At 43.3% G+C, this 20356-nt stretch overlaps 3 protein-coding genes across 7 annotated transcripts in view; all 3 read left to right on the top strand.

Annotated features, from left to right (window-relative positions):
• Positions 1 to 784: 784 nt before the first annotated feature.
• Positions 785 to 8670, top strand: LOC125718639 (hepatoma-derived growth factor-like). 3 transcript variants are annotated; one of them, XM_048992571.1, is made up of 7 exons: positions 785 to 960; positions 1223 to 1312; positions 5011 to 5087; positions 5549 to 5687; positions 5762 to 5920; positions 6122 to 6367; positions 6634 to 8670. In XM_048992571.1, the coding sequence occupies exons 2-7, from the start codon at positions 1226 to 1228 to the stop codon at positions 6652 to 6654; spliced, it is 729 nt and encodes a 242-aa protein (XP_048848528.1). In that variant the 5' UTR covers positions 785 to 960; positions 1223 to 1225; the 3' UTR covers positions 6655 to 8670. The 3 variants fall into 3 exon arrangements, with proteins under 3 accessions (XP_048848528.1, XP_048848527.1, XP_048848525.1); XM_048992570.1 differs by having other exon boundaries at positions 786 to 1312; XM_048992568.1 differs by lacking the exons at positions 785 to 960; positions 1223 to 1312 and adding an exon at positions 1806 to 2003.
• Positions 8671 to 10814: 2144 nt separating this feature from the next.
• mrpl24 (mitochondrial ribosomal protein L24) lies at positions 10815 to 13426 on the top strand. The gene is made up of 6 exons (XM_048992574.1): positions 10815 to 10976; positions 11331 to 11521; positions 11697 to 11792; positions 12123 to 12226; positions 12338 to 12468; positions 12853 to 13426. The coding sequence occupies exons 2-6, from the start codon at positions 11339 to 11341 to the stop codon at positions 12987 to 12989; spliced, it is 651 nt and encodes a 216-aa protein (XP_048848531.1). The 5' UTR covers positions 10815 to 10976; positions 11331 to 11338; the 3' UTR covers positions 12990 to 13426.
• Positions 13427 to 19988: 6562 nt separating this feature from the next.
• The window catches only part of LOC125718623 (brevican core protein-like), a 30902-nt gene continuing 30534 nt past the window's right edge, over positions 19989 to 20356 (top strand). For all 3 annotated transcript variants that reach the window (XM_048992541.1, XM_048992540.1, XM_048992543.1), the window contains exon 1: positions 19989 to 20193. In XM_048992541.1, coding sequence (XP_048848498.1) covers positions 20189 to 20193 — 5 coding nt within the window. In that variant the 5' untranslated portion in view covers positions 19989 to 20188. The remainder of the gene's footprint in view (positions 20194 to 20356) is intronic.

Genomic DNA, 20356 nt, shown 5'->3' with positions numbered 1-20356 from the left:
GATAGGGGAATGTGAGAAAAATCAAACAATATGAAGCCAAATATCTGATTAGAAAAAAAAGTAAAGCTATTTCTAAATACTACCAGATTCAGTGCAAAGGTCACACTAATACAGTCATGGTTTTTGATGTCAAATCCACGTTATGCCCAAGTCAAGTTGCCTGGTTTCATTTTTAAATCAGCTAAAAGTTTAACTACTGGCACTCATAAAGCAATTGCTGAGGATTACATATATTAAATCTCCCACTTTTGATCATCAATAGAACGAAGCCTTTTAATCATGAAATCATAATTATACCTTTAAGATAGAAGAATATGAAGTATTTTACTAGATTATTGAATATTTAGAAATATGGGTTAATTATGGGTAATTTATACAAAGAGAAAGAACATTTAGCCTTGGTTTATTAACAGCAAATATGCTTTTTTATTATTAAAACGTGTGCATATATTATATAATATTCTATAATATTTGTCCATGTGCTTTTCTTGACAGTGAATTTAATCCCATGCTATACTTGTGTATCTAATTATGTCTGCAGTTCCTTCTAGAAATACATTTAGAAATCAGCACTTTACACTCACTCAGAACACGTGTTTTGGTTTGTATATAAAGTGTGCATAACGTGTGAACAATTTTAAATTTCAGTGTTAGTGAATAAAACTACCCTGGTATAAATAATGCATTCAATAATGTGCACACGTAATTATTTTCAAGGTTTCTTGTTTGATATATCCACTGCGCGCTGTGAGTACCTATCGATTCGTGACGCCTTACTATAGAGCCTTAGTGTTTCGCAGTCAGACCAAACCAATCAACCTCGATGTGAGGAACCAAGAGGGGGTGCTTCTGTTCGGAGGAGGGAAGCGGTTCCAATTTCAAACAAAAACAAGGAGATAGAAGAGAGTGTGGGTTAGAGCTGTGGAAGCAGGAATATCTGATAAAACCGAGCGGCAAAAAGTAACTACAAGCCGTCGTGTGCTTGTCGGAAATATCGAAAACGGTAGCGCAGTGCAAAGTTTTGTGAACCTTGGTTGCAGGCACGTTTCCATTTTACGCACGATTTAATTTGGATTTTTAAAAAGTTCTTCTGGGTGGTTTATCTAGTGATAAAGCAACCCGGCTTGCTAACAAGCGCGCGAGTGCTTAGAGGCGGCATACTATTCGGTTTTATCAAGGGGAAGGTTTTATTAACAGTTTTACTTTTGTTTATATAAAAAAGAACATGCCCAGATCGAACAGGCAAAGAGAATACAAACCTGGCGATCTCGTGTTTGCAAAAATGAAGGGATATCCCCACTGGCCGGCAAGGGTGAGTACCTGCGAGCATTATAACCGACGCAACTTTTATTGCTGTGTTGGGAGACGCGGGCTGTACCTTCAGTAATTGTAACATTTGTTTTGGGCCTAGCCCCGGTCCCCAGCTCAAACTTTATCTGCCTGCCAGCTGCCCGGGTTGCGGGAAGGTGTTACCTTGCCAGGCATTTGGCGTCTTACTTTTTCGAAGCGCTAGCTGGCTGCTCTATAACGCGCGCGCTGGCTTCGCCCGGACGCTGGTCCGCCTCGCGCCGTGTCTCACGCGGCCTACAGCGCCGACCTTAGCCCGTTAGCCGTGTAGGTAACGAGCCGCCACTGCAGGACGTGCCTCGCCGATTTTTTGCCATGATTTGGCGGGTTGGAGAGACACCCGGAGGTTTCTCCCTGAGCTCTTCCGAGTCGCGTTTTTTTTCTCTTTTTTTACCGTTCAACATGTGAAAACCGGCGCGGGGATTCTGGGGTGGGGGGGTGGTATAGTTAATCATTTGGGGAAAATATCGGGAATGACACGGTACTCGTGTCGGTGTTGGTGCTGTAAAGCGCGGCACTTGTTAGGAAAATGGGGAAACGTGGGGGAGGCAGGGCTAGAGAGAGAGCTCGAGGTGGGCGGACGGTTACGCAGCGCAAAGTCCCTCCGGCGGAGGAAAAGCGTTTGCAGCGATAACAACACGGAAAGAGGCTTTACCGTGTGAGAATCTGCACAACTTGGGCAAATGCAGTAGATAATTGTGGTCACGGTTGCCTAATGCCCACTGTAGTGTTGACCAAGTCTTACGTCGATTACTAGGCGCGTATCACGCATTTAGGCAGCTACATACGTATTAAGCGCGGAAAACTCCATAGCCCCGATGGCTCTCTATTCAAAACACCATCCCAGCAGTCGTTTGCCAGTCATGATAAATTACTTGTATACTCTCATCGAGCCGTTTGCAGGATTCATTCAGTTAGTTCATTCATCCTTGCTCGGTGTGAACAATAGGAGTTGACAAGACTGGGTGCCAAATGTAGTTCATTTACTGTTTGAATAACCCTGGTCTTGCACATTGGTTTAATATTATAGATATTGTGTGATGGTTTTAGTTTGTTTTTTGTTTTTGTGTGTGTAAATAATGTGGTTCCCCCCACCCTTAAGTCGAATTTGGACAAGCATGCGAAGTTTAGTTGTTGTTTCGTGCTGTTCAATGTAGTTTGCAGTATAGGGATTCAAAGATTTTGACAGTAGATTTGGGAAGGCGATACAAAGTACACATTTATTGGATCGGTTGTGATCTAAACGTTTCTTTCAATTGCCCTCCGCACCTATTGCTAAGACGCACGGAATGGCGTGACACGAATGGTCTCACATTGCCTTTCAAATTCTATTCTGAAGTTATTGTGTCAACCGCAGGGCGTATCCAGTTTATCTAGTTGTAAATCTTCATGGCCAGGTATGGTTCATCAAGAGGAATTGCTTATTTAAAATCTCGGGGTGTACAAAATGTAGTATAGTATGTATGTTGTGTTGAGCAGATATACAACATCACAACCTGTTTATCAGAGATGCATGAATGGGGAATTCTTTTGCTGAAATTTTGTAAATACAGTACCTCTGCCTTAGCGCCCTGCCGCAGTACTGGGGATCATTATGTCTTGTACCTGGGTTGCTGAAGTGCCTCGTTTCACATTCAGTCTGATAGTGAGCCGTGTTATCTTGCCCTGATAGGCGATCTGGGGAGGCTGTTTGAACATTTGGCACAGCACCCGCCAGGAAGCGAGCTGGAGCGCTATGAGCGGGCGGGTGGCTGGCTGGTGCTTACACCGTGACTCAGGCCCAACCGCCCAGTGTGCTTTCCCTCCTCCCGCTCCTGTTTCCTGACAACAGTGGAGTGTATTAGGGTGTCCCATTTGGCAGGGTTGGCAAAGGCTCTAATAGTCTGGATAGAACTCAATATTGGGACAAAGCTTCTTCACCAAGGCGTGGATTTCAGATTTGTTTTATTCTCCTGGGGAGAGATGTGTTTGGTTGAATGTATTAAAAAGTAAAGTCATTGGTGGTTCATTATTTCAGGGGCAATTAAATTGTACTTTTTTGAATCCACTGGTTTGGTTGGTCGCCCTTAAGCGACGATAAAGAGCAAAGGACAGGTTGTGTCTCTTCCTGTAGCTCGTAATTAGTAACTGTGGAGAACTGGGAAAAGTCAAGATGGTCTCTAAACATCTGACTGATCCATGTTCTCACCAAGGCGACAGAGAAACCAAAATTGAGGCCGAATAAGGGGGAAAAAGGCCTTATTTTACAAAGTTGATTTGAAGGACAAGAACTGTCTGTGTGCTTGTGAATATGGATATGAACGAGTTTTGACTGCTAGTTGCCTTGGAGCAAGTTTGAACAGCAGCAGCTACATGCAGGGGGGCGGAGGGTGGAAGTTGTAATCATAATTTGGCAACCACAGATGTTGCTGGGACAGGCGCCAGCAGGGCAAACTGGAGGCTGCGGGACATAACGGCTCTGTGTTCCTGTGTGTATGTTTGGGGGGAGCTACAGGCAATATGCAAGACATAGATTTTCCACTTTTCAGTCATTTCATTGAAATTTGCGTACAGGTTTTCTCTGAAAACACTTGATATGTTTGGTATAATGCTTTGCCCAGGGTTGTGCTGTCGCCACGTTGTTCCCCGGTCTTCAGTAACTTCTGGGATTGTACCTAACTTTCATCCTTTAATGCACCGTTAATTTAGGTTTTGTAATGATGCGTAATCCTTTTCTGCTAGTTGCCAGTTTTATTATTATTGGGTGCTGACAAGTCAACTCCTGGCAGATGGTGTTTCTCCAGAATGTCCTGTCCTCTGGCTAGGTCTTCGGGATTCTCTGTAGCATGCTTTTTTTTTTTTGTTTTGATGATTGAATCTGTCCACATTATTGCCGGTTGCTCTCTTCCTCTGTTTACCCTAAAAATGATCTTATCATAATATTCCCAGAATAAGCCATCATTTTAGGATCACCCATTTTTTATGCCATAACTGTATTTATTTTTCTTTTTAATTATTTGTGTTTATGCAGTAATTATACATGAAATTGAAAACCATGATGGCAAACTTTTGGACAGCGCAAGAAATGCTTAGAACGGTCAATTGACCGTTAAACTTCCAGTTGCACAAATACATTGTATTGGAAGATAATTTCTATCAAATAAGTTACTGGTTATGCCTTAAGTTGTCAACACACAACGCAGCATTCTGGTGTCTTAAAATATATATTTGATTCCAGCTTCTAGTGATGGCCAAATGAACCACTTGCTGTATTTTTTAGCCCCACTAGATGGTGCTCTCTGATCAAAAAGGGTTCAAAGCATGCCCCAAATCAACCAAGAGCTTCTGTGCTACAGAAGCTGCTGTTCTGAGGCATGTAAATGCATGCCATGTGTATCTCTTGTCACGGAACACTTGGAACTACTGTCCATTATTCACTCAGCTTGAATACTTAGTGAAGCCCCTAATCCATCCTTAGGTATTTTTAGCCTTTTTTAAGAACCAAATGGAGTGACATGGGATTAATGGAATAATAATTAACAATGATGTATGGCATTCTTTGTATGACAAGTATCCCAATCCTAAACCTGCTTAGATAATCTTAGTGCAATATCTTGGGTGAACCACTCCTTGTTCTGCTGACTGACGTGTGCCTGTACTTTTTTTTTTGGTCATCTCTTGCAGATTGATGAGTTGCCAGAAGGTGCCGTCAAGTCTCCTTCCAACAAGTACCAGGTGTTCTTCTTTGGGACGCACGAGACGTGAGTATGCTGTCCCAGGCAGCATAGGGCATGAAGCAGAGGTACACCCTGGATAGGATATCAGCAGGGGTCACACGCGGGTGTAAAAATGCACTGTGTCCAATGAGCAACCCGCACGACCCTCATAGAGTTGGTTTTTGTCGTTTTAAAATTGTAATTTTCTTAGTTTCGCTTTTCTGGAATTTATAGCGTAGTGCAGTGATTCTCAGTTTGGTCCTGGAGCAAAAATGTGCACTGCCTGGCAGGGAACTGGGAGGGAGCAAAAACTTGTACCATCTGGGGGTCCTTGAGGAATGGGGTTGGGAACCACTGATGTAGTATATTCCAGTCGGTCATGCTAGAGTCAGTTGTTTAAATTAGCTAGCTTAGCGCATTGCTAATGGTATTGTCTCATTGAAACCTTACTGGAGGTTGGCTTTCTCTATGGCTGGGTGTTGCGAGTGATTTGTGAATCTCTGTAGGGCTTTTCTTGGACCCAAGGACTTGTTTCCATATGAAGAGTGCAAGGAGAAGTTTGGGAAGCCCACTAAGCGGAAAGGTTTCAGTGAGGGCCTTTGGGAGATTGAGAACAACCCCACGGTGAAGGCGGCGGGATACGAGGTGAGGCAGCTCGCCCCCTGCTTTCGATTTCCTCCCCCAGGAGGTCTGTTTTCTCACTAGTCCCTCATTCACAGCCAACAAAGAAGGACGCTCCCTCAGAGGGGGCAGAGAAGCCCATGGGGGACTCCGAGCCTGGGCCCGAAGGCAGCAGTGATGAAGACGAGGGCAACCTTGTCATTGATGAGAAAAACGAGAAGGGGGGAGTCAAGCGGAGAGCGGACGATTCGTTGGAGGTGCGAGTTTTCAGTCAACCTAGCCAGGGGCCTGCCACCTGTTTTAAATAATATCCTTAGGGCTTATGCGCATGTGGAGTCACGGTCTATGCATTTTGTATCGCATTTAAAATAGTACAGATTCATAAGCTCAAGTCTGTGGTGCAGAATCATACAAGCTGTAACCAATCCACAGTTCTGAAGCTGTTTTTCATTTCCCAGGCCTCCCCCAAGAGATCCAAGGACCCTGAGGCAGAGGGGCTGGGGGAGGGTAAAGGAGAGTGCAAGACATCGAACGCTGAAGGTGCCACCAGTGACCATGTGGAGCCAAAGCCCAATGATACTGCAGGGGCGGAGTCTGCCACCCCTGTGACTCTGCCTCCTGCAGCAGACCCAACTGCCACTGGCGAGTCAAAGCCAGAGGGCCAAGCCAACCCACCAACTGAGAGCCAGTTGACATCTGATAAGGTGAGTGGGATGTAGTGTGAGCTCGGGAAACCTTCCTGCAGCAATTGACTGATTCAGTTGAGCCTTAGTCAGCTTATCAAATTAAGTGATTAAAAAATGCATATTGTTAGGCACGGAGAGATGGGAAGCACTTGCTATGTCTGGATTTAGTACAGCGGAATTTGGTGCCAACATTGCTCTGTAATTTGAAATTGTCATTTGGGTTTGTCCTTCTGTCCCTCTGGTACCTAATCAGTTCTTGCCTTCTCTCTCCTGCTCTCTCCTAGGCCGTCACAGACAGTGCTTAGCGCCACGGCTCTGCGGCCACGCCAAACTACCAAGGCGGGTTTTCGGGTTTGAGTGAGAAAATAGCATCGGCGTTCTAGGGTTTTGCACCTAGAAGAAAATGGAAGAAAATAGCTACTTAAAATTGTACCAGACACATTCACATGCCAAGATTGGATAATGTGAGTCTTGGTTACAGTCAGGCTGAGTTGCTGAGATTTCATACAGTAAAGTAGTGATGAACAATATAGCCTTGGTTTGAAAAGGGTACCTACTGGTATTTTGATTTCTTTAAAGTGCAATTACAAGTTCTGGCCACTAGGTGTCAAGTTAATTAAGAGGGAACACCAGCTTTGTTTCTCTGTACAAAGAGTAATTAAGAACAAAAGACAATTTCAAAACTTTTGGTAATCAGATGTGTAATACTATTCCATTTAAAATAGCTGTTTGCTAATCCTGTTGAAATCCTGTTTGTTTGAATTTGTTAGTTTTACGATTTGAAGTCAACCGTTTGCTGTATGTCGCTGTGCTTTCAGTACAAGTAAATCTATAGTTGCTTTCTGGGCTTTAATATCTAAGTAATTTTCGATGCTTCCCTTTTGACATGACTTGCAAATAAGTATTTTCTTGATGCATTGCACAGATTTGAGGGTGTTTGGCTTCATGTATCTGTGCAAACCCTACTGGGACATGGCAAAGACCACTAAGTCAAGGGCATGGCATGCAAGGCAGTGTTGACCAAATATTTAGTAATATATGTCACTTGTGACACTTGGATCCTGTAGATTTTCCTTTTTTCCAAATATTTCTATTTTACGGAAATTTATTCAATTATATTTTTATTTAGCATTAATTATTGTAAAAAAGTGCTCCTGACTTTTAAAAGGCCAGAAGCCACAGTATTTTTCTGAACATTGGGTTTGAATGAGCTGGCTGAAAATTGATACATTTTATACTAAAGGAATGGGTGCCTTTTTTTCTGACGAAGCAAGGGAACTGAGGTTTTAGCAGCACATGGTTTTAGTTTTAGTTGTAATGTGTCAGTAGGGGGCGCCCGTCGAAGCAGGCGATGACCTTCCACACAGAAGCAGATTCACTGACACCTCCTTTCAGCCCATTTCAGTGTAAAAAAAAAATTAATCCTGTGATGCCAATCATTTGTCAGCAGAAACGTAGTTTTACTTCTGAAAAATGTGGGGGATTCCTGTATGCTTTAAACAGCCATGCATTTCAGTGTGAATGGATTTTGAACGCTGTCAAACTGCTGCAGAAATCAATCTAATGGCAATCGGTCCATATTAATAGCCTGGCTGATTTCACACACTTAATTGCATATATTTCAGCTACTTTTTGGACACAGAATTACAATCCCCATCTAAAAAGATTCTCAGAAATGGTATGTTTTCCCAAGTATCAGTAAACTAACTAGTTTTCCAGATAAAGGAATCTTTGTTTTTTAAAAAATACCACTTCAAATTGAGTACTAGAATTACCGAATGTAAAATTTTAGATGGGAGTCTTGTATGTTATGAACCACACACTCAACTTCCTGGTTATTGAACCATAATGGAATAGTAGCTTGAATGTATGCAGGCGGGTTGCTTGACTCTAACCCATTTCCAGCACTAATTCTTTAAAGGTTCCACTACATGTTGCTTAGCCTGCTGAACTCCATGCTCAGAATTCATTTCCACTACTATTAATTTAAAATTTGCTATCCCTTTCATTCCTCTGGCCCGTGAGCCCTGCATGCCACTCGATTGAGGTTTATGAGGTATTCTCTTTATTTTAGCTGTTTTATCTGAAATGACATCGTGATGAAGATTGGCGAAATTGAATGCTTGTAGTCTGCCCATCTAATCGCTTACAGAAGCCCTTGATCTGTTCATAAGTTTTTTTTTTTTTGTTTTGTTTTTTTTGGCAGAACCTGGAAAAACCTTCTTTTTAGGCAGAATGATGCCCAGCTTGCATCTCTCAGCCTTCTGTTCTATTGTAGTCTCAAGTCTGTTTGGTTAAAACAATAAACATGTCGATTATGACCCATGCTTTTGTTCTGGTTTATACAGTCTGTAGCAAGTGGCGCTCAGCTCTTAGGTGGTGCAATGAGAGTGATTGGTTTGTCTTTTTTCTGACTGGGAAAAAACACTGATCTAGTTGTTTTTTTTAAATCTGATCCACGGGGACCTGCAGACAGTCCACATTCTTGCTCCCTCACTGCTCCCAGAGCAAAAATGTGGACTGTCTGCAGGTCCCCAACAACCGGGTTGGGTAATTCTGAATTGAATGATAGAGCACATGTTTTGAGAAGACCAAAAGTACAAAGAAAAATTACTAATCAGCAACAACGGATAAGTGATCCATGCCTCAGGCAGAACAGTTCTGCCCTATGTATTGGGTCAGTCTATTCTTGCATGTTACATCCTAGAAAACTAAATGGGTTTGAAACGAAGGTCATACATGTACAAATGGAAACAGATGAAAGGTGAATCTTTGCTGTACATTGTGCAGTAACAGGTAACGTAATTTAAAAGGAGGGGATGCATATCTTCATTTTGTATATTTTTATGTTACATATCTCATGCAATCATAGTTCCAGATATAGTCATTTCTATATTCTCACGTTAATTAGTCAGGAAGGGCATATGTACATCGGAGATCAATTCTGAAGTTCATCACACTGCCTTGGTAAGGAATGTCAGGATTAAAAGGTGAGTCAATATTTGATGGGTCTTGTAAATTAGTCACACCCTGATTACATATCTTGCGTGGAATACAACGGGGCAGCATGTGGCTCGGTAGGTTTAGGCGCTGCCGTTGTGAACAAAAGGCCAACAGTTAAAATATCTTATACTACGGGACCGTCGAATGCTTGAATCTGATTGGCTGACGAACGTTCTGAGGTGTGCAATTATTTTCAGATAACCGCACGGCGAACGTAGTTCCAGGTAGCTCTCTTGACCGCATTACAGTTCCATATCACTTCGCATAGTTAACTGTAATAACGGAAATTAGCATACAGTACCTATACAGCACACAGGACTAACAAAAACAACAACATGACAGACGATTTTCCGAAAGTAAATTTTAATAATTACGGTGAATATGAAACTTTCAACAACTGGGCTGCAGCAGTATTAGTTAGCCTAGTGTACCAACTTAAAGGCTACACATGACATTTCTCGCTAGCGAGGTAATAACAGCGCTGCATCTTAAAGCAGACTTACAGTTTAGAGACGGTGCTTCAGAACACTGTTGAGGGACACACAGAGGTAGCCTAATTCATACAAGCTCTCTCTCTCTGTTTCTCTTTCTCTGTGTCTGTCTCTCTCGCTCTCTTTCTAATAACTTCATTATTAACTGCATTAGTCTGCTATCAACGGCTCAAGCCTCCATTGCCAGCTTTAAAATGACGTTTTGGAACTAGCAAAAGAGTCGTTGGATAAGACGCGGAAGAAATAATCCTACTCACAATAGCGATTTAAGTAGAAAAACCGGACGAATCCCTTGAAATATATCATCTGACCGTCGTCAATTATTCCTTACGTAATTGGCAGAGTTGAGTTCACCATTAGAGCAAAACTCCAAATTCCAGTTGCTTCAGAGGCAGGCTCATCCCATTTTGCAATGATTAAAATGTAAAGTTAGCTTATGCTACAGTAAAGTATGTTTTGCATGTAATGAGGGTTAAATATTTTTAAACGTGTGAAATTAAAGCATCCCAGTGAAGCCAGCAACTTCCTAGTAACTACCCGAATTTTAAGTTGCTGCAGCGCTGTGCGCGGGACTGTATGGGGGAAATTAGGATAACGTCACCAGAAAGGGAAACGGAGGATTCCGAGACATCGTTAAAATTTAAACAAGTAACGGCCAGTCACCCGTCAATCGGATTATTAAATGGACTAGTTTTAAAGACCTTGGTTTCGGGCTTCCCAAAATGTAACTTGTTAGCATTAAGCCGCAATTGATCCCAATGTATTTTCGTGTAACATACTGTTTCGAAATCAAGATAAACTCCAAGTATAAACTCCAGCCCTTTAATATTGCTGGATCTTAAGCAAATGCTCTTGTTCTCTCACGAACAATCGTGCCGGTCATAATACTGCGTATTTAGACAGCCGACGTCTCCCCATTGCAGCTTTGGAGAACACGTGCTCAATTTTTACCCATAAGCCCTGGCGCCGAGCACGTGAAAGGTCATAGGTAACAGATACATGTGACATTGAGAGGAAACGAAATGCTTATGTTTAGTGTATAATACAAAGATTATCTGTCCGTCTTAGTTTATTATTATTATTTTTTTTTACTTCGCTTTAATACATTTCGTAAGCGGCCAAGGCTAGCAAAGGTGCGTATCTTCATTTTGTGTATTTTCATGTTACATATCTCATGCAATTCATTTCATTCTTGTTGACGATGATGAGCTAATATACATAATAAAACAGGTAGGTTTCTCGTAAATATGAATTCGTATACGTTTCACGTTTCGTTTAATTTAGTGTATAAAGGGCAACATGGAAAAAATGCTGTAGCAGTTACCTTGGATACAAGTATGCTTTTGGTCCAAGGTGATGTCATATTGTGAGCGGAATCTAGTGTACTGCTATTATGAAAGGAAAGCAAGAGGTTTATGAGCCGAGCTTTAGCTTTTGCGTTTAGCACTCAAATGTATTTTTTATTTTTATAAAAAAATATGTATAAGACATCAGCATGAGATTGACAGCGCTTCTGGCCATGGCGGCTCGGGTGAAGGTGCCAGCCGACTACCGCTACGCCACCAGCCGGCCGTGGAGCATCGCAGCGAAAAGACTCAACCCACCTGGCAAGAAGAGGCGGAAGGTTTTTTTTGAGCCCATTGCCCACGAAGACTGGTCCGTTTTCCGTGGCGATACAGTAAGCATTAACCTTTATCCAAGACCCGCTTTTGTTAGGTTGTTGGCGAATCACTTACAACCAGCGTTCAGCCTAAAGGTTTTTAACAACTCTTGGCGTAAGACATGGGGCATAAAGTCGGCATAAATATCTTTTAAGTATATACGGATCGTATTAAGTTGACTTGTTTCTTTAGGTGGAGATACTTTCCGGTAAAGACAGCGGGAAGCAGGGCAAGGTTGTCCAGGTTTTCCGGAACCGTAACTGGGTCATTCTGGAGGGTCTCAACACGGTAAGGTGAACCACGAAGCATCTATGTGCATTATGTTTAACCTCCATGATTCCTTGCTTCCACGTTTTTCTCGTTTATTTCTTAAAAAGGTTTAGTCTCAGACAGGGGAGTTTCTAGCTATTGAAAAGATCAGGGACTAAGTGAAGGTTACCTGGGGCTTGACTTTGTTTAGTTTTTTTTTGAAGGAAGACTGGTATCCTGCAAAAATACTTGGGGCTATAGCCCCCGAGTGATCAGACCTAACGATGCTCAATGGTCTCAGAACAAATACAAGTACACAGGTGTGTCTGGTTGCTGGTGATGGTTGATTCTTATCTGCCCCCCCCCCAGCACTACAGATATATTGGAAAATCTGCAGATTACAGGGGCACATATATTGCCAGTGAAGCACCCCTCCTCCTGAAAGACATCGCCCTTGTCGATCCCTCCGACAGGTAGGCCCTGGTCTTGCAAAACACCGACCTCCAGGCCGTGCCCCCAAGGCTGCTCCTGCCAGATTTCTGGCCACCCGTGAGTCTGACCTGCATTTTGTTGCTGCCCTGCAGGATACCCACGCAGGTGGAGTGGAGATACACAGAGGAGGGGGAGAGGGTGCGGGTGTCGGTCCGAACAGGCCGAATCATCCCCAAGCCGGTATTTCAGCGTAAGGATGGCATTGTACCCCAGCAGTGGAAAGGTGAGGCTTGTCAGTCCTGGGTCCATCCATCCATCCATCTTCCAAACCACTTATCCTACTGGGTCGTGGGGGGTGATGGGTCGTCCGTATAAAATGCTGGAACCTGATCAAATTATCTACATTTTTCTTCAGTTAATTCAGCAGCATTCAAGTTTGCTGTCAGCTTATTTAATCAAACTGGATTCTTACTTTGCACAAACAAAAATGAGCCATGTTGCATCACAGTCCCACCTGCAGACTCTGAAATTTTAATGTAATGTAGCCGTTTGTTCACTGTCCTGCAGGCTATATACAAAGATGCTTCCTTAGTCACGTTTAAACATTTATTCAAATGCAAGGTTCTGAGTAGAGTGACCTGATGACCTTTGCCTTCTGCACCTCAAGATGGTCCCAAGGACACATCCCCAGAAGATGCTCTGGAGAAGACCTACATGGCCTCGCTGAAGACGCTTGAAGAGGAAGTCATGGAGAAGCTGGGTATCCAGGAGACAAGGAGGCACAGGAAGAGCTTCTGGTACTGAGCGGATGGACGGACAGATGGATGGAAAGGCCAGCAGATGGGGGCCGCAGTAGCTGAAGTTCCTCCTAATTGACTGTGTACAGCAGTTTTCCTGCTGTAGATTGAGTTACTTCGAACCTTAGGTATTCTGCTGAAGTGGCTCAGCATATGATTTGTCAGCTAAAAATCTACCTGATCCGAAATCATATGTTAACAGTGGCTTTGTAATAAAATACTTTAAGTGCTTATAACCGTCATACTTTCAGGCTATTAATTTTGAAGCATCATGCTGCTCTTCAGTGATCCAGTCTGATGTATATGCATTAAAATATGCAAGAATGTGGCATCTAAATAAACTAATCATGGATGGGAAATGTTTGATTTTGTCTGTACATGTTAAGTCGGTAAAGTTATAAACTGATTTAGCTGTGGTGTACAAATAAAGTCATTTGGATAGTATTGGTGTTTATTAATTTAGAACTTGGGTTTCTTTCTTAAGGTAATGCTTTGATTAAAAAATGACAAGCAGTCATAAATTTGGATGGCTTCACAGGGAATAAGAGGAAGTTGTTTTTGATTGGAGTGAGGGCAATCCTAATGTGGAAAGATCTGAGGTAATGCTAAGATGTTTCTGTATGCTGTTGTGATATTTGTACAGGGTACTTAGTTGAAATAACTCACTAGCATGGTTCCCATGTGAATTGTCTACCATTACTTGGCAGTATTATAGTAGTTGTTAATGTAATTGTGAAGTTTGGCCACAAGTGGGCAGCAAAGTCCTGCTTGTGTTTGTTACCAGAAGAAAGTTGCAGACCTGCGGCAAATTTAGTTTTTCGTAAGTACTTTTTTGATTATAGCCATGCGCCACGTAATGGAGATACGTTCCGTGAAATGCATCGTTAGGTGACAGGATAGCCATAATTGTATGTGCTGGTCTTTTATAAGACTGGCAATGCAGTAAGTTTGTTTTCGCCAGTATCACGACAAACACGAGTAATGTTTTACGACACCTGTGACGTATCTTTTCACCGGTGTGAATTTTTCAGCTCCATTATAAATTTATGGGACCACCGTTGATCATGTAGTCCGTCGTTCACCGAAACGTTGTTAAACGAGTATATTTACCTAATCGTTTTTATGGTAACTTCTCAATTGCCAAATAAATAGTTACTACTTCATTATTAGAAATTAACCCTTAATGGTTGTTACGACTGATGACTTGAATGCATAGAAACTGCTTGCTTTTAGTTGCAGCAACCAAGACACTAGTTGTGGTACCCATTCAAAATATCTGCGATTTTGATTCCACTATAAAGCTTTTGTAGCTTTTCAATTAGCTGTACAAAGGAATATTTCTTTTTACCACTGTCCTCAAAATTCAGGTAGCATCTGTTCCCCAGAAATCTTAACAGGTTCTCAGACAACCTCACTCTGTCTGACTGAGCGGTCTGGTTTCCCAAGGAAATACAGCAAATGAAGCCATTGCCGTTGCACTGGTTTGTGGCAGCTGGGCGGTTCCACAGTTGGCAGCAGAGGCAGAAGGCTGCCACAGGTCCTTCCAGGTCTAGCCTTGAGGTTTATGCGAGGCCGGTGGAATTCTGTGGAGCCCAGTCAGTTGCCAGACTGAAATATGAGGTAGGATAATGCACAGGATCCTGTCACCGGCCCTTGTGGATGACCGCTTCTAAGGCGTGCTGACACCAGTTCAGAGTGGGTGGAGATACCGGAAACCTGCTGTACTGTGTCGTGGCTGAAGACCTGTCAGTCTCTGCCCACATGTGCTTCTCTCCCACCTTCAGAAATCTCCTGCCACCCTCTGTGCCTTGGGGTGGACTGAGTCAGCATTATTCCTTCACACTGAATTGTACACCATGACAATAATTATACCTCAACCTTTCTCCCCACTGCTCTCAAATGCAGAAGATTCTTCTGGATGTGCCTCCCCCCTTCATTATTACATGTTTTTTTTTGGAGTGGGGTGTAGGTAATGAATTACCAACCCTCTTCACCTGAGCTTCCACCCCACGGTTCGGCTTCCTGAGGTTCCCTGTTCCTTCAAATGCGTGCGTGACCTGCATGATGGGCCATCTCTGCGACCCGGGCCAGCAGCTCCTCCGTAACGGGCCGTCCTCGGCGGGGAAGAACAGGACTGAGCTGAACATGGTCATAAGCATGAGAAGGATGTAGAATAATGGAAACAGTCAGCATGCTCGTCATCTTTCCATCCCCAGAAAAATCTATCCTTTGCATTTTCAAAGCCAAAATGTTTCTTTTCCCACTGATATCTGGCTAAAGGACAAACTTTAAAGTATTTCTAGATGCAGGCGTTGGTTAAACCCCACCTCTCCGGCCACACCAGATTAAGTGAAGAACGTAAGTAGGGCTATCCTTATCCGACTTGGCAGCTGCCTCTTCCAGCATGGTGGTTAGTATGGACGAGCTGAATGTCTTTTGTGCCAGTTTTTGGCTGGGATTGCCGTGCGTTTTACAGTAAGTTACAAAGACAGCATTGTTTGAAGTGGAGGGTTTGGTTAGCCCGAGGTATTACCCGGGTAGCCGTCATCTTCTGAAAACCCCACTGTGTCTGCTGTAGTCGTCCGTTTTGCGGTTTTTCTTTTTCTGCGAGGGGTGTAGGCAGCATGGGAATAACTGGCCATGCCGTCTTGCCTGCCCCTGTCCTGTAAGGGTGTTGCCTGAGCTCAGTTACTTTGATGCCTTATTGGTAACAGTTCGCCTGACATAATTGTTAGTAGCCAAGGAAAGAGATGATTCGTATAAATTAGAGGGTGTAGCGTGTCTCTCACGTGTAGAAGCAACTGGACAGTCTTGACTTAAGTATTTAAAAAAAAAACTTACGCAAATACAGTGACCCCTTCACATTTAACTTCCAAAGATCCCCGCGAATGTTAAAATTCACGAATAGACCTAATAGTTGGGCACCCTTAACCGCAACCACAGCAATCTGCTAGACTGAACGGAAACAAAACGCCTATTACCAATTTTCAAACAAATAGTACTATACTGTACACTTTGCATGTTAAATTGCTTGTTGTTTATACAGACATTTTTATATAATATACAAGCCATCTAAATTATGCCCCCTTTATGTACGACGTTACTATTGTACGGACTGGAAGCACTACGTTTTGGACCCATTATTATAAATGCTAAAATTATCGGAACTGAAAAGTTACGAGAAACGCAAGATTCCACGGTCACAAACAGCTACCATGTTGGTACCCAAGCCAACACTTAATTATTAATGATGTATTATGAACTTACACCAACAAATATTATGTAGGCTACCACTAACACTTATGTCATATAATTTTATGTTTATGTAATTATTTTCAGTGTTTTTGGCTTTCTGCGATTTTTCAGAACGCTTCAAAAATCCAATTTTTTTGTTTTCATACAAGTCGAGAATAATCGAAAAGTCAAGTCCGCAACTGTGGAGGATAATTAATTACTTAGACCTGTTTAGTGCCTGGATCACCGAGATGCAGCTTGTCAAGAGTCGCGGGTTCGGACAGGCAGGAAGGAGGCAGGGAATGACGAAACTGGGAGGCAAAAGTCGGGAAAACCGGGGATTTATTAAGGGGCCGCTGGCTTCGGGCAGGCCAGAACAACAGCACTAACATCAATGACGGACATCGGATAGGGCAAGACGTGGACTGATATAGACAAAAAACAGGGCGAAATAACAACACACAGCTGGGCATGTTTGGGGAAGCGCGCATGGATAATCAGGGGGCGTGGCACACACGAGGATCGTATGAGCCGGACTTGACACAGCTGTATGGAGTTTTGATTTATTTCTCCAAAACATTAAAAATCCATTATTGTTTCTGGTGTGTCATGTTCTTCAGGAAGCATCTTAGCTGTCTGCTAATATGCCTGTCTTCACTAGTTCACCCCCCCCCTCTCCAAACCCCTTAGTTACTTTTGTTCTGGCTGCCGTGTTGTAACTCTATATTTGGAAATGAACACAGTTGACCAGCATTGGTGAGATATTTTGCCAGAACTCCATCCAGGGTGGCCAGCTGCAGGACAGACTACTCGTTGAACGGCTGGACCACCCTGTCATGATCGCTTGAAGTATAGCTGAAGTTGGGTTTGGTTACTATCTGGGTGGGAGAGCTGTAAGGATTTACCATTATGAAGTGCTGTTGTTGGCACCTGTAGTGGTCGTCCATTCAGGTGAACCAAAGTGGTTCGTAAGTGTGGATAAGTGGCGTGACCTGAGCTTCTTAGTTTTGGGTAAACTGCTGATCTGAGGGCTTTGTCCGAATTCACACTCTGACCATCCATCCATCTAATCATCCAGTGCAGGATTATGGGAGGCTCGGCCTGGAGCCGAAACTCACAGCCATCACAGTATCCTGCAGTAACTGCCATCTACCGCTGTAGGTCCAAAGAGTCCAGATCAAGATTTGTCTGATTTTGTTTCGATTAACCAGTTCAGTATAAGGAGTCATAGTCACAGAATTGTCAACTGATTGGTTGAAACAAAATCTTGGTCTGGACCTTTACTCTGTGGACCTGAACTTCCCACCTCTGTTGATGGGGTTACTCTTAGTTTGTATGACCTTGGCCTGAGAAAAAGTGATCATGCAGATCTGCTTTAGTTCATGCTTTCTGGCTCAAATGGGTACAATCCTGCATGGCAATACCACTCGACTGGACATACTTAAGCCAGTGCACAGGAAACGTATTGTTACTGCAAGACAGACGGGCGCAGTACAACAGAGGTGTTAATGCCTTAGTTTCCAGGAGAGCATTTCAGCCCATTATAAGAAGTTTACTCTAACTTACTTCACTACTATGTCAAGCTGTATAGATGGAGGGAAAAAACTGTAAAAGGCCATTTGCTTCCGATGTAAAAAAGAGAGGACTGCTAAGCAACGGTATAATGTAATGCAAATGAGCTTTGTGAAAGAGTTAAGCCCTTATGATGAAGGGGGATATGGTGCAATTGGAGCTTAAAGTGACTTGTCCTGTGGAGGGTGCACCTTGGGCTGAGAGGACGGATGAAGTCCATCGAGCTTCTCCACCATTTAATCCACCCAGCCCACTCTTTCCTGCCTCCTGCTTGTGTGCTGCTGCTACCCCCCCTGACCGTGCATCTGTGTTAAATTCTAGGCCTGCCACTCCGCTGCAGCCACTGAGTGTGTGTGTGTGTGTGTGTGGGGGGGGCTGCTACAAAGAAGTATTCACGCTCTTCCCCAGCCGCCCCCAATCAGCTGCCCTTTCTCACTGCTAAGCTACACCACCTGCATGCTAACCCCTATACTCACTATTCTTGGTTAACCCACCTACCCAGTAGATATGCTCTTATTGCCCCCCCCCCCCCAGCCGTTATACTACAGCACACCTTATCACTGTTCTGTTACCCCTGCCTGCCAACTAACTACCTTCACTCTCAGAAAAAAGGGTCAAAATTTGTACCTTTGCTTGTTACTTATAACTTCAAGGGTTTAGCAATTGTACCCTAGCTGTAGGTAATTGTACCTTTTAATCTGATCTAAGATACAGAAATGAACTCTGAGGAACATCCCTAAGGTACAAACAACATTATTGTATTCCTATGGTACAATGATACAATTCTGTACTTTAAAGGGTACATTTAACAGTTATCTATGTTATCTACAGTTAATGGTATATTTGGCAGACCCTTGAGGGTACAGAACCAATAACAAGCAAAGGTACAAATCTTTACCCTTTTTCTGAGGGTACTTGTGCTCACAGACCTTCTGTCCTTTCTGCCCCTTTGATCTGGTACAAAGTGAAATCTTACCTGTACCGGTCACGCACATGTGTGTTTACTTGTGTCATCTAAACCCAGGAAGTGCGTCCAAAACTTGTAGTCGTACTGTCAGAAAAAAGTGTACCAATTTGTACATTTGCTTGTCACTGGTGCTGTACATTCAAGGGTCTGCCAACTGTACCCTAGCTGTAAGTAATTGTACCTTTTAGTAACTTAAGGTATAGAAATGAACTCTGAGGAACATCCCCAAGGTACAGAAATGTTCCTCATTTCTGTATCTTGAAAGGTACACTTCCCTTTGAGGGTACAGCCCCAGTGACAAGGTACAAAGTGATGCTCCTTTTTTCTGACAGTGTATGAAAATGTGACAGAGCAGGTATGTGGCATATATTTACATTATTTACACACACATTTATCCAAAGCAATTATAAGTCTTTGAGAAACCTGGGTCGGCTTATTCCTGGAGCAAATGGAGGCTTAACACTTTGTTCAGGAGCCCAACAGTGACATCACTCTGCCAACCGTAGGATTTAAACCGACAACCTTCCGATCACAGGCACAGTGTCCTAGCCCGCTGAGCCTCACTCCTCCCATATCAGGGGAATTAACACATGACCATTTATTTCTGCTGTACTGTCATGATCACGTCCCCCCGGGTTTCAACGCCCCTCTTATGAGCAACAATTATAGTCAGTTTAGTGTGACATTGTTTTTCATTTTTTTAAATTAAATCTTTGATCTTATTTTAATGGATAATTAGAGTTGGGTTGTTTTCTGTAAACGTCACCTACACACCGTGCAGTTTAATAATTTCCTAATAAATGTCTAAGTTCAGAGTGTCGCGGGAAGCGCGGCCGCTGAGCGCAGACCTGCCCCGGCATATCTGCTCTGGCTGCCCGGCGTGCAGCATCAGCAACTTGCCGGCTACTGCACTGACGCACCGTTCAAGCACCGACTTTCTCTCCATCGGCCGGTCCTTCACCCTTCTTCATTAGAATCAAATGCCCCTGTTTTACAGACAGTCGGAATAGCACGAAATCATGCATGCACGTATAAATCCCCGATTCTCTTCGTCCTCCTGCATATTTGAGTGACCCTTTTGCTTTATATTGAGAAGCCTGTACAATTACGCTGCAATTTTTTTCCACCCCTCCATCCCAGTTTCTTTACCCCCCCCCCCCCCCCTTCAAATTAGACAAGAGTGGGTTACATGTGGAGAAAAAAGTGGGCTGTTCGTGGTAGTTTAAACCCTGGCTTGCTGGCATCCCGTCTTTTCGCTCGGTCCTTCCTGCAGCTTTCACACGCTCCTCGCTGTCAGCCGCTCCGTGCTCAGCGCTGCATTGTCCCACTCGCACTGCACCAAGCGAAGAGCGGCGGATATTTCATATACGTCGCATCAAAAAGCAACACATACAACATTCTAAAGAGGACAAAGCCGCAATTGTGTCCGAAAAATGCGGTAGGTTGACTTTTATATTAAAATGTTTATTAATATTGGCTGTCCTGTGAAACAGGGGTGCAAAGTTTGATTACGTCTGTGATGGTTTCTAGCACAAACACGGCAGGTAACCTACTGCGCAACTAGCAAGCGACGAACATTTCTAGACCTCCTTTGGTAGCTC

Source organism: Brienomyrus brachyistius, chromosome 23 (assembly GCF_023856365.1).
Source record: "Brienomyrus brachyistius isolate T26 chromosome 23, BBRACH_0.4, whole genome shotgun sequence".
Taxonomy (NCBI): domain Eukaryota; kingdom Metazoa; phylum Chordata; class Actinopteri; order Osteoglossiformes; family Mormyridae; genus Brienomyrus; species Brienomyrus brachyistius.
This window is presented reverse-complemented; position numbering and strand designations above follow the sequence as displayed.